The 12,855-nt window shown below is 36.3% G+C and overlaps 1 protein-coding gene across 2 annotated transcripts in view; it reads left to right on the forward strand.

Moving 5' to 3' along the window:
* The window catches only part of COL4A3 (collagen type IV alpha 3 chain), a 61,966-nt gene that overhangs the window by 10,747 nt on the left and 38,364 nt on the right, over positions 1–12,855 (forward strand). For both annotated transcript variants that reach the window (XR_011811307.1, XM_027464711.3), the window contains exons 2-12: positions 2,422–2,478; positions 5,350–5,439; positions 7,226–7,270; positions 7,778–7,822; positions 8,118–8,180; positions 8,889–8,942; positions 9,809–9,835; positions 10,394–10,471; positions 11,372–11,434; positions 11,914–11,949; positions 12,041–12,082. Coding sequence is in view for 1 of the 2 variants with exons in the window: in XM_027464711.3 (XP_027320512.3) it covers positions 2,422–2,478; positions 5,350–5,439; positions 7,226–7,270; positions 7,778–7,822; positions 8,118–8,180; positions 8,889–8,942; positions 9,809–9,835; positions 10,394–10,471; positions 11,372–11,434; positions 11,914–11,949; positions 12,041–12,082 (600 nt within the window). In the remaining variant the exon portion in view is untranslated. The remainder of the gene's footprint in view (positions 1–2,421; positions 2,479–5,349; positions 5,440–7,225; positions 7,271–7,777; positions 7,823–8,117; positions 8,181–8,888; positions 8,943–9,808; positions 9,836–10,393; positions 10,472–11,371; positions 11,435–11,913; positions 11,950–12,040; positions 12,083–12,855) is intronic.

The following is a 12,855-nucleotide window of genomic DNA, read 5'->3' on the forward strand; positions in this document are numbered from 1 at the left end:
AAATCTGTAAGCTAAATCTTTGTATTAGCAATTGAGTTTGCAAAGTAACTGGGTCTCACAGCTCTTGTAGTTAACTTAAAATTTTCATATGCAAGCCTTAAAAACGTGATAGCTTGAGTAACTCACCAGCAGCACAGTGTGGTGTCTGCAAGCGAAGACTGCTTTTATCATATTGTGTGATGAACACCTCAACATGAGCAGGTACCCTTTTTTTACTGTTTATCAGACATGTACCAAAACTGTGTCAGTAAAATGTACTATTTTGTAGAGAATTATTTGGGATGGAAGGTAATGTTATTGAATAGGAAACAATCCATTCCCAATTTATTTTGAGATGTCTATCAATTTATCCTTTTATGCTGATACTTAAAGGCTTAAGATACCTGTCATATAATTCAATTGGTGAATTTAGAATACCCAGTGGCAAACTTGCAGACCTCACCAAGAAGAAATTAGGATAATATTTGTTGTTAGTTCTGAGTTCCTGTTTATTCTTGTGCCTCTGGTTATTAAATTATACTGATGAAAATAATATCAAAGATAGCATAGTCATGTCTCTTCTGTTTTACAAGACAACATTGATTTCCAAATTTCTGATGCAGTGCTACTTAAACTCTAGCTGTCAGATCTAGGGAAGAAAGTCTTCTTAAATCTGCTAAAGAATTAAAGTTTGCAACACTAAAAACCTCGCCTGAACCATCACATAATTGCCTGTTAATCTGTCCATGGAACACATTGCCACAGAGATTTCTTGGGGGATTTGCTTTTCATGGCTGATGGATTCTGATTTATGCTTTATTTTGTAAATAGCTGTTCACTTGAGGAATATTTCCTGCATCTGTTTTTAAACTACTAGAGGGAGTTCTCACCTAAAAGGCAGACCGCTTCCGCCAGCAATGGTCTAGCCCCCAGAAAACAGCAGATACCTGCAGCATCCTTCCTTCATCCGAAAAGAGGCACCTAAAAAGACGGAATGAGTTGTTCCAAACTAGCTGTCAGGTTCCTGTGTGGAGTCAAGGGAAGGAGATGGACACCATCAACTGTGTAGGAAAGGAAGGCAGATACCTGATACCGGATACCCTGGTTTTGGCTGATAAAGATAGATGAAATCGATCCTAGCTTGTGGGAAGAAAAGATGCTTTTCAATGCTGTAAAATGTTTTACCTGAACATACTGCTACAGAGAGATTCAAATTTAATGACAATCTGACACCATCCTTTTAAAATGCCACGGAGAACGTTTTCTCTATCTTTTGCTTTCTGCTTTTTTGAGAACACCACTGGAAAAGTTACAAATTTGGAACAGTGCTGCCGTTGTATTATGAACAGCTGTAGGGGTTAATTAATTCTGTCTTCAGCATCTAAATAGAAATTTCATGCCATACCATATTAAAGGCTTTAATCTTGTAGGAAATATAGTTCCTCCCTCTTCTCTGAGTTTTATGAAACTCTGGAAAATACCATCATAGCCAATGTAGGATATTTGTCCCTTTCCTATTGTCTGGAGCTGTACCATAGTATAAGTAATTGTGATAAACAAATAGACTGAAATGAGAAGTTAAACTGAAGAACAACCTTCTTTCTACAGGGGTACAGTTGAAAAAGTCATTCAGCAATAGCTTCAAAAATAAATGGAAAAAAATTAAATACACAAATGAGAACAATAAATGCACATTACTCCGTATCTGTATGGAATATATTGCTTCAGTAGCCTTAATAATACTTTTGTATGTACAATATTTATGTTAATATTGATGCTTTTTCTCCTCCACTCCACTGAAATAGGACGTATCTACCATGAGTGTAAAAAAAAGTCCTTTGCAGCCCGACTTGGTTGGCTTGGGTATGGAGTGCATGGTAGCTGTAGCAGGATCACAGCATGGGGGGTTAACATTTCTCATACTCACCAGGGTATCTCAGATGTGGTTTGCAGCCCTTTCTGAGCTCACTGCTAAAACCAATGTTGGGTACATGAGCTAGATAATTTAGTCATGCTTTCTATCCAGTTACACTCTGAACATCCTTGTTGTTGTGTTTTTGTTTGTTGTTTTTTTTTTTTTTTAACTTAAGTTTATATTAAGTTTTTAAATGAATCATCAGTGTTTACTGCTGTGATCCCAAACTCTTAAATTTCACACATCATACTGAAATTATAACCCTGATGCTGTCAAGCACAGCTTCTTGGCCTTTACCCCAACTTTTAAATGGAAGCAATGACCTTACTTGTCTCAAAAGACAGCACTGAGGAATAATGAGCTATTTTCTTCTGTTGAGAATTACCACACTTTGTAAACATTTTTTTAAATTGTACTATCTATAAAATAATTACCTTACTAAAACCATTGGGCTTTCATTTGCCCTTCCCCAAGCAACATGATGGGAAAAATTGTTTTACTATAGAATTTGTCTTTTTATTTTTCAGAGCTGTGTATGCAAAGGTAAAAGTCCTTGCTTCTGTGATGGCACGAAAGGTAATAAGGTAAGAGCAAATACATTTTTCCTAAGATTATTTTATACTGGAAAATTGTTAGTAATTGAGTTGAACTAGCGAGTCAATATTTTGTGTGATAGTATTCTGTCAACAAAGTCTATGGAGAATTGTAAAAGCAATGCATTACCTTACAAAAAAGTCTTTTAAAGTAGCTCTGGACGCACTGTTTAACTAATAATTTTTTATTTTTTAATGCAGTAGTTTGTTTATGGTGTTTCATGATGTTTGGATACCAACAGAACAACCACCAAACGTTTTACAAACTCCTAACAATTGCTGTCAGTTACCACTATCAGCAGCTCTCCTGTTACAAACTTCGTAGTGGCATCAACAGAGCCATGTTCAATGCCTCCCTCTTTCTGTGTTAGGACCTTGCCATCTCCCTCCTACCCCTGGACCCCTGTGCATTTTCTGGTTCCTGGAGGAAAAGTAAAAGTGCTGGTATCCAACAGACAATGCATGTCCCGCAGATCGAGACACAGGACAAGATTCTGGGTCCTAATCACAAACACCTTGCCAGGAGCAGGGGAACAGTGTCAAGTCTACCGAAAGCAACAGAGCTGCAGCTCTGCCTGTTGCCAGCAGTAGCTTGGCAGAGGCTCAGTGTGGCTTTTAGACAAACCTGAATTACACAAATGCCAAAAATTCTTTCAAACTCTTTCTTGTAGTTGGAAAAACAACCGGTTCACAAATGAAAGGGGCATTATTAGAGAAGTCACGGTTGTAGTTCAGGCTAACCGTGGACACGGTGATTGCTGTACTAAACCTTTTCAACAGATTTCAGATCTGCACACACCACAGTGTCTATATGGACTGACGGTTATGATTAGTCCCACAGCTTGATGCAACTGGTTGGTAAAGAACTACTTTTGACTTCCCTGCTGGACTTTTATTGCCAAGAAAGTATCTCATGTTGCACCACAGTAAACACTACTAATCTTGCCTTTAGAAAGCTAAAGTGGTGCAGAGAAGTAATCTCAAAGTAAATGTTCTTTACTAAAACATAGTTGAATGTGGTAAAGGAGGATACCTACGTCTTTAAAAAAAATCTCAGTGCTTGTTTTTCATGTTCTTAGTGGGTTTGACCTTTGTCCTAAGCCATGCAGATTGACACCAACTGAAAAATAAGAAAAACGTAACTTAAGATGCCCACTAAACGAAAGATATTAGTGAGTGAAAACCTGAAACTTGTCACCTTCAGTTCCATGTAAATCAACTGAGAAATGTGGAGGTAATAGTTAAGCATTGTTTACACTGATCTAGTTTTTCATACAACTGTGGAAAGTAAGGACAATTTTATTCACCAGTAAGTTTTCGTAACTGTTCGATGTTGAGTAAATCGCCAACCTGAGAATTATCTGATCTTGTTGACCTGTCAAGAAGACACTGTGGGTAAAACTGCCGGTGCTGTGTGGTGATGAGCAAAGCAGTCAGGAGAATGCGGGGCTGCTCTGCGGCGGGAGGGAGTCCCCCCACTTGCTGCAGTGAGGATTAGCAAGCTCAGTAGGAATCAAGGATTTGTGTCGTTCTTCAGTGAGTTAGTTCCACACCCCCTCCAGTGGCACATCTCGGTACAGCATTAATCTTTTTGCCTTTCTTGGCATGGCTCCGGATGAAAAAACTGATTTGTTGTAAAAAGCTATGCCAGTTTATGATACAGATCTCATAGACACTTCATAATGCCTCATCTTGCAGTTGTGTTCAGATGTTCTGGGATTATCTTCTGTGTTTATCTATTTTATTTTTAATTCAGAAATTATTTTAAATCTGGTGAGGCTGGGAGATTTTGAGGGGTGAAAATTGGTGGTGGGACAAGCCAAAATATTTTAGCTCCTCAAGATTTCTTTTGGATCCTACCTTGTACATTGACTACTAAGATAGCAGCAAGATAACTTCTGCACAGCAGAATTTCAATTGCTTTTTTTCTGTAACTCTCCTCTGAAAATAGGAAATTTGACTCCAAGAGAATCAATAACCCCATCCTCTCTCTCCTATCTCAAGCTGTCCTGTAAACTGTCTTAAGTGGACAGCTCTTCACTGATGTAACACTGAGCATGCTAAACTGCTGCTATCTAAAGAGTTAGACACCTTTTATGTGAGTTTCTTAGGCTCAAAGCACTTTATTTTAACCAGGATAACACTTGCATGTTCATTATATTTAATTTAAAAAAGAAAAAAGAAAAGAAAATGCCCCTCCTACTGTAACATAGTCTCCTTTATTCCATTTGTGTAACTTTAATTTTTTCTGTCTCCTTTACATTGTTTGCTTATTTGAATTCAACCTTGAAATAAATATATATAAAAGTAATTGGGCGGCTTAATCTTTGAGACTCAGAATAATGTTACAATGTTGTGACTTAAAGCAAACTTACTTTTCTTCTATCTGTACAGTTTTGCTATATTTTGCTCCCACTGTTTCTTTCCATGGCTTGCATGAAGAGAGAGAAGTACTGATGATTTGGAACGACCTTACTGTACAGCAGCAGTTATTAAGTTTGCGAGTTGCAAATTAGGAGTACTGTAGTGGACTTGGATTTGTGTTTCTTGTAGAGGCTAAGCATGGTATAGAATATTAAGAAGAAATATGTATCAGCTGCTTTCTTAAACTTTTCATGCTGCTAATTAACTTTGGTGCTCTGTGAAAACTTGTGTACTGATGTCTTCTGATACCTTCATAATTAGCTTGTTACGTTAGTGGTACCATGCGGCCTAGGCAGCACACAGGAGAACAGGTCAGTATGAGCAAGGATAATCCATCACAGTATTAAGAGGTACTGAAAATAATAAATGTCTTAAAAGTAAGTTATCAAAAAAAGAATCAAGGATTTTCTCAGGACTTCTTTCTCTTAATGTTTACAGGGTGAAAAAGGCTTCCCTGGTGTCCCAGGTCCACCTGGTCATAGAGGCTTTCCCGGTCCAGAAGGGCCTCCAGGGCCACAGGGGCCAAAGGTATGTTCCCATGGAGGCACGGGGGTAGCAACACTACATCTGTGCTTGACTGTGGAAGTGAGGTATGGCTGGATAAAGAATTCTGTTTAAAACGAAAAGCAACAACAACAGAACTCTGTTTCAGAGTCTTCCATTTGGTAAGCGATGTGTGGTCAACAGCTGCAACATTCATTTTAGACAAAGTGAAAGTAGTTAATACAAACATGGGCTTTTGCGGTCAGTTGTCGAGGAATGAGTTCTAAAGCACCTGGACTGACCTTCCAGAGGCAAGAAACATGGCTCTAAATAGATTTTAGTAGCATAACCACAATTTTGTCTTAAGTATACTCTGACTTCTGTTGTTAGAAAGAGAGGAAACAAGCTACTTCTGAGACAAATAATTAAAAATAGATTTAAGAAAAGTTGAAGGTTTTTAAGATAAATCTTGCTCTGTCTAGGAAATACCATATGTCATAATTACCTGCAGTATGGGGAGAGTGACTTTGGCGAGTTGGGCTTTCCCATATGGCTAAAACTCAGGCAGAATATGAATTTTCAGTAACTCCTGAATGAGCAGGAAAAAAATAAAGTATTGCTCATTAAAAAAAAAAAATAAATCATTTATATTTGTCTTGAGGAACAGCATTTCTGCTGTCATTAATGAAATGATTCTTTGATGAATAAACTATCTGTAAGTATGGTCTAAACTCAGCTACAACATAAATCAGGAAAAAGGAGTGACAGTAGTGCCACAGTCACATTATTATCTAGGACCTGCACTAATGTGACTCCAGCCTTTATCCACACCTTTAAATAAATGTTTCTTTGCAGTTTTAATTTGTTTAGGTGTTGCTGTACTATTTTCTCCTGTCTCATTATTACAATATTTCTTTAAACTGATACTCATGGTAGATCTCATACATGTTTGTTGAGGTGTTTATGTAAGCTCATTGAAAAGTGTTCAGTAGAGCATTTCCTCTGTTATAACTGATAATGACTTCTGCAAGAATGGGGAAAAGTAAGAATAATTTACCTAGCAAGGACATCACTGTTAGCTTGAATATCTTATGTTGCAGTGTATTCCAGTTAGCTTTCCATATTGCAATTATCTGATGCATTGTCTTATGCATTATTAGCAACTGTCACCCAGGATTTAAGGAGCTGTGCATTTCTGTACATTCCCCATTTCATTTCTGAGCAAAACAAAAGTTGTTTCTTATTCTCAGTAAAGCTCTAAGTGTCTTGAAATAATTCTAGCAGATTCTGTCTAGACAGTGCTGTGGCGTGTTCAGCTGCCATCCGTTCAGCCCTGCTCTCCCATCCTGCTTAGCTCCCTGTCAGCCTGCTCCTGGGTTTCCTTTCCAAGTAAGACAATGCAGGGTAGAGTGGTGCCTGTATGTATCTGATTGTTACATGGACATCACTCATGCTTGAGAGCTGAAAAACTCTCCAGAATACTGATGAGAGGCTTCCAGCTATTTCCTCATGGAGAAACCCTTTCAGGTCTCACAGTTTGAACAGACCCATAGCAACTGCTTTCTTAACATACCCTGAATGTTATTTTTTAGCCTCTGATGAGATTTATCCCCTGTAAACACTGAAAGGGAGGGCAAGATGTCAAGATTTATACAAGTTGGATTTAAAGCTTGTTTCTTTTAGTATCTGTAATGGACAAATCTGGTATTTATTCATATAGTTTTGTGTGCGTATGTTGGTACTGATATTTTAAAATGTTGCATGTCCTGTTGATATATACGTGCGTTTTCTCAATTATATTGCAATGTGCTGTTGTCTATTTCTGGTCCAGGGTTCACCAGGACTTACAGGCTTAGTTGGACCCAAAGGTATACGGGTAAGTATTTTTGTTATAAAGAAGCTTTTATGTATTAAATACTCTGTTTAAAGCTAATAATAGTTCAATCAGTAGTTCGATAGTTCAATCAGCAATTTGTGAAAAATAAAACATTACAGATGATTTTAAAATATTTTTAAAATCATGACATGGAGTATGTACACACGCTGTCTATGCTTTAGAATTTTACCTTTTTTGCTACAGCTTCTGCACAAGTTTAATGCTGTATGTATTTAGTATTAGGATATGCGATGAAGAAGTCAGACTTGAATTCCACAAAGGGTTGATTTTGAGTTTCTCTTGGCAGGGGAAACCTGCCTGTTTTAACAGTTCATAAGCTACCATTATACTTGATGCACAGTCAGAAGGATTAAGTAATGAAACCATGATTTTTTGACAGAACTATACTTACATTCATTATTCTTGTGAACGTGATAAAAAGGTAAACTGCATCACAAGCTCTTTCTTAATACTTGCAATACTCTTCCTCTGTTTTTAAATCATTAGGGAGCTCCAGGAATACCTGGATTTTCAGGTCCCCCAGGTCTTCCAGTAAGTAAAATTGAAACTGATTTATCTGATTTCTCTCTTAACATAGTCTTCAGTACACAATTACCCTCAACCCAGTGTACTCACTCTAGTGTCAACATCAGCATTGTCACTGTCTGTTAACCTAGAGATAACAATCATAGCATCAGCAATTCTTACTCATTGTAATGATTTCAGAACACATTGTAATCTGTCAAGTCTTATGGAAACTGCTCCAACATAAACTGTTTCAGTGTTGCTGTAGGGTAATATGAATGTGCAAAAACAAAGCTTGTGTCAATTTTGCACTTGCTTTTAGGGTGAACCAGGAGCTGCTGGCCCTCCTGGACGCTCGGGTGTTCCAGGATGCAACGGCACAAAGGTACAAACCAAGCTGAATATCGTGGGGATTATGTTTGGCTGTGAGTGGGAATGAAGAAAAAGCATTAATTTTTCCCCCAATAAACAACCATTTTGATTTGTTTTTGTTTGTGACTTTATTGACTAGGAAAAATTTGGCAGTCACCAGAGGATGGATAAATGCTGCCTTTATGTGTAAGATTGATAATGAAATACATGTTGAACATGTATTCTGTTTGACTGAAAACCCTTTTTCTTCATTTAAAATCTGGAAGACCTAAGTTTTTTCCTAACCAATCCTTCTGTTGAAATGCGTTACATCTGAGAGAATTAGTTAATTTCATTTTACCAGTACATAGCTTGCAGCTGACAATTCATAAATCCTGAAGGCAATTAATAGAAAAAATTTAACATTATGTTACAGGTTTAATCATTTTTCTTTGCTCATAGCTTCAAACAATCTGAAAGAGGGAGTTAGAAGAATGCCTACTACAGAAAATCAGACATTTCTAGTGAAACAGGAAACTGGTTTGACATAACTAATAGAGGCTGGTCTTTGTGATAAAAGTAAAGGTCCCTAAGGTCAAGCTGTGCCTCTTTAGTAAATATAGTGGTAATGCAACTCATAATTTTAGTATGATAATATAAAAAACTTCTTTTGTAGTAGCATTTGCTAGACTCAGAATAATAATCAATAATGTGCATTAACAGTTGCTCTTACTGCTTGCAGGGCGATCAAGGTTTTCCAGGTCCTCCAGGTAGAAGAGGTGCTCCAGGCATTCCAGTAAGTGTCTTTGAAATTGGTGATTGTATGAATTTCTACCACTTACAGCCACTCAGTGAAGGAGTGTAAAGTCTCAGATAAGCTGATATTGACAACAGGTGAAATATATAAATACTCCCATTTTATTAGCATGAAAACAGTGCAGTAAAGAGAAAAAAGTTAAAAGTGATGCTTAATCTGCTGAGTGTCAGGCCTCAACTTCTTAAGGTGTGAATGCACACACATTCATTGACTGGTGTTTGCTCTTCAGTGTCTCAGAGCATACTTGTCAACATTTAACTTCCATCTTTAAAGGTGTCCAATATGTGTTAAACAGATTCCAGTTTCAGTTCATGTGTAAATATCATTGAGGACATGGCCCAGTTAAGTTAATGACAGAACCAGGAATTAAACCTGGAACTTCTGATTATGGCTGCATTGTTTTAACCCTAGGATTTGTTTTTTTTTTTTTTTTTTTTTCTCTGTAGGAATGTGATTTTAAAAGAAACTTATAAACAACAAATGGGGAAAGGAATGCTACCTGTCAGGTTCCTGTGGCTTCAGATCTGATAATTTCTAAACATGATCTTTATTGCACCAGCTTTCTCTTTTTTTTTTTTTTTTTTTTTTTTTTTTTTAAGATCAGGCCTCAAAAATGTTCCACATTCATTTGTAGAATTGCAGCAGTGAGATTGGACTACTTTTTGACATTATGTTCTTTCTTCCTCAGTTGAAGTCTGGCACAGCAAACATGTGCCTGGCTATACACCATGGTCATGAAAATAAGTCACTTCAAGAGCATTGAGCTTAGAAAGTATTTAGAAAGTGTCCTTTCATCATTGTTGCTTACTTTTCTCTTTTAATAATATGATTGTTCTTCTTCCTAGGGTGTCACTGGCATCAAAGGAGAGAAGGTCAGTTATTTACACCATATTATGTGAAGTATGTATTGGTAATATTATGTACTTATACTTGATGATGGAAAGGAATGCTTGATATCAGGGAAAACAGAAGATTTACTTTCCATAAGAAGCAACAACTGATTTTGATGCATGGTCTCTACGAGTTAACTCACCCCAAGTCAAAAAAGTGTATTTGTTTATTTCCTTTCCCTTAACTACCGTTGTTGCATGTAAAGAATTAACTCTTTCAAACACACAAAGAATTAAGCCTCTCCTCAAACAGGTTATGAATTCATATGGAAATAGAGAGTAGGTCAAAGGGGAAAAAAAGTGCAGAAAAATTGAAAAAGGTCAAGACTGTGTAAGAGAAGTACGTAGGTCTGAAATGAAGACTACTTCTAACACAGAAAACTGCCTAAAATGCCTGAAAATGGTGTATTCTGTTTAATAAAATCTTTTTTTTGAAGGTAGAGCTATCTGTAGTAGACAGTTGCCTTCATCATACCGTTTTGATACTGATTATATCCCTTTTATTTTATCTAATCCCTTCCATTTTATCTAATTGTCTAGGGGTCCCCTGCAGATGGATATAACCAAAGATACGATGCAAAAGGTGATCCTGGGTTGCCAGGAATGCCTGGGCTTCAGGTAATTCTGAATTAATTCATTTATATCTCATAAGAGATATAAATGCATATATATATGTGTGTATGTGTATGTATACACATATATCCACATAACGCATAACTTTATGTATTATATATTATATATTCTTAGTATTCTTACAATTACTCATTTCTAAACCAGAAAAATATCTATAATATGACTAATGCAATATATTAAAAGTCTTTCTTCTGACTTTTCAGGACAAAGTACTCCAAGACAATAGTAATTACTTTGTCATCAGAACCAATAGTCAGTATAGTCAACAGTTAGTAAAGTGGGATGAGGAAGTCAGGTTGCAGATGAGCAAAAATATTTCAGAAATGGAGAAGAAATGGAGTTCCCCAGGAAGTAAGATTGATTCAACTTCTAGAGAAGCATTAACAAAAAACAATATGATCCATATTTTTTTTTTAATGAGATTAATAGAAGGAGGCAGAACAGATGTTTCTTTTGACTGTTAAAATAAATGGAAGACGTTGAATTAAGCTGATAGTCAACATTTTTCATTTTCCATTTATTTGAAAGTGAAGATTTAAAGGATAGAATTTATTGCATAGAATATTCTGAAGATTGTAGGCTCACTAGGGCTAGCAATAGGGCTAAATGGATAACTAAAATGTCGGTTGCATTAAAAAGGACTTACACCTTAGAGTAGTTTAGTTTTAGAACAGGTGCGTATTGTTGTGTTTCAAAACATCTACCAAATGATGATGCAGCAGGGAAGAATTGTAGTTCTGTGTTATCCTGAGACATGAAAAGGAAATCAAGAGACAGGGCTGCTCCTCATTCAGTTCATTGAACTTAGCATAGTGGTTTACTCATCATCTTGTCAGGATATTTATTCCTGTTGTGGTTTGTTTCTTTCATTTTGTTAATATGCAGGGTGCACAGGGTGTTCAAGGATATCCTGGGGAAAATGGGCCAAAGGGCCCTCCAGGAACTTCAGTGAGTATGAATTTATGTCCCACTTGTTACTTTAACCTTTTGATTTTCAAAGTAACCAAAAGAATTACCTGACTGTCCCAGACTTCCTTGATGTTTAGAAACATGGATATGTGAAATCCATACCTTTCTACACCCATCTGTTTTTTTCTTTTTCTTTTGATATTTATTATGCATGATCATGAAAACATGATTTACATGTTTTCAGAAGCTACATTTTCATTTTCAAATAATTACCCATAAATTCACATTAAATACTAATGTAAATAACTATAACAAAGTATATGTTTGCAACCAGACCATATAGACATTCTGCTATCACTTCCACTGACAATAAATTGCAGTTGTAATGGTGGAAGACAAAATTTTAAAAAGTAATATAACTCTGGTGAAAACTGGGTACCAAAACTCCTATATTGGTGCTGAAGATTGTAATTTTTACAGTATGGTTTTTACTTTTTTTTTTTTTTTTTTTTTTGTAGGGAATGCCAGGGAGACCAGGACCTCCTGGACCTAAGGTAGACTCAGATTGGTAATAAAAATGAAAGCTTGCTATTATCTCATTTTATGGATACAATTTAAAATAAAAATAACATTTTTTTTTTCCAGGGTCTTATGGGAATAAAAGTAATAGGAACCAAAGGAAGAAAGGTACATGTATAAAATGCTTAAAACATTGTTTGTTTCTGATATATTATGTTGAAACACTGGAAAAGTACTGTGAAATAAAAGTTTTCAATATATATATATATGAAAATATTTTACTGGAAGATTGGAACATGGCAGTCTGAAGACAAACTGTGTTCACACAAGAGCTGAAGATAAAAACTTCCTAACAGAAGGGTAGAAACAGTTAATATTTACTAATACATAGCATTACATTCATTTATATATAATCTTCACTGTACTCCTAAATAGTTATCCAAGCATGTAAACAGTGGTAAATCATGACTTACCATACAGACTCATGACTTACTGTGGCCAATATCTCTTTGGTGTCAGCCCTCATGATGCTAGCAAATGTCCCAGATTTTGAGGAAAAACTGAATGGCTTATCTTTCATTGTTTTACTTTTTATCCTATATAATTTACATTCACAGAAATAACTATGAATAAATACATTATCTCAGGACCTCAAGGTGCTGTTGGAAGGCCAGTGTAGTCAGTCTGAGTGTCCTTATAGCACCCTTTTAGGAACTTGGAGCATCTCAGTTCAGCTAATTGACCTGCACAGATTCAGTTGTGGGCTGAAACATCACTATCTGACAGTGGGATTGATTTTAATTGTTTACTACCAAAGACATGCTAGAAGTTTCCTGGCAAAATCTCTAGAAGCATAACTTATTATTCATTAGCATTAGCTGAAGTGAGCATGTAACATCTTGCTTTCTTACAAAAGAGTGATGCATTCTTTGCTGTTATGC

This window comes from Anas platyrhynchos, chromosome 9 (genome assembly GCF_047663525.1).
Source record: "Anas platyrhynchos isolate ZD024472 breed Pekin duck chromosome 9, IASCAAS_PekinDuck_T2T, whole genome shotgun sequence".
Taxonomy (NCBI): Eukaryota; Metazoa; Chordata; class Aves; order Anseriformes; family Anatidae; genus Anas; species Anas platyrhynchos.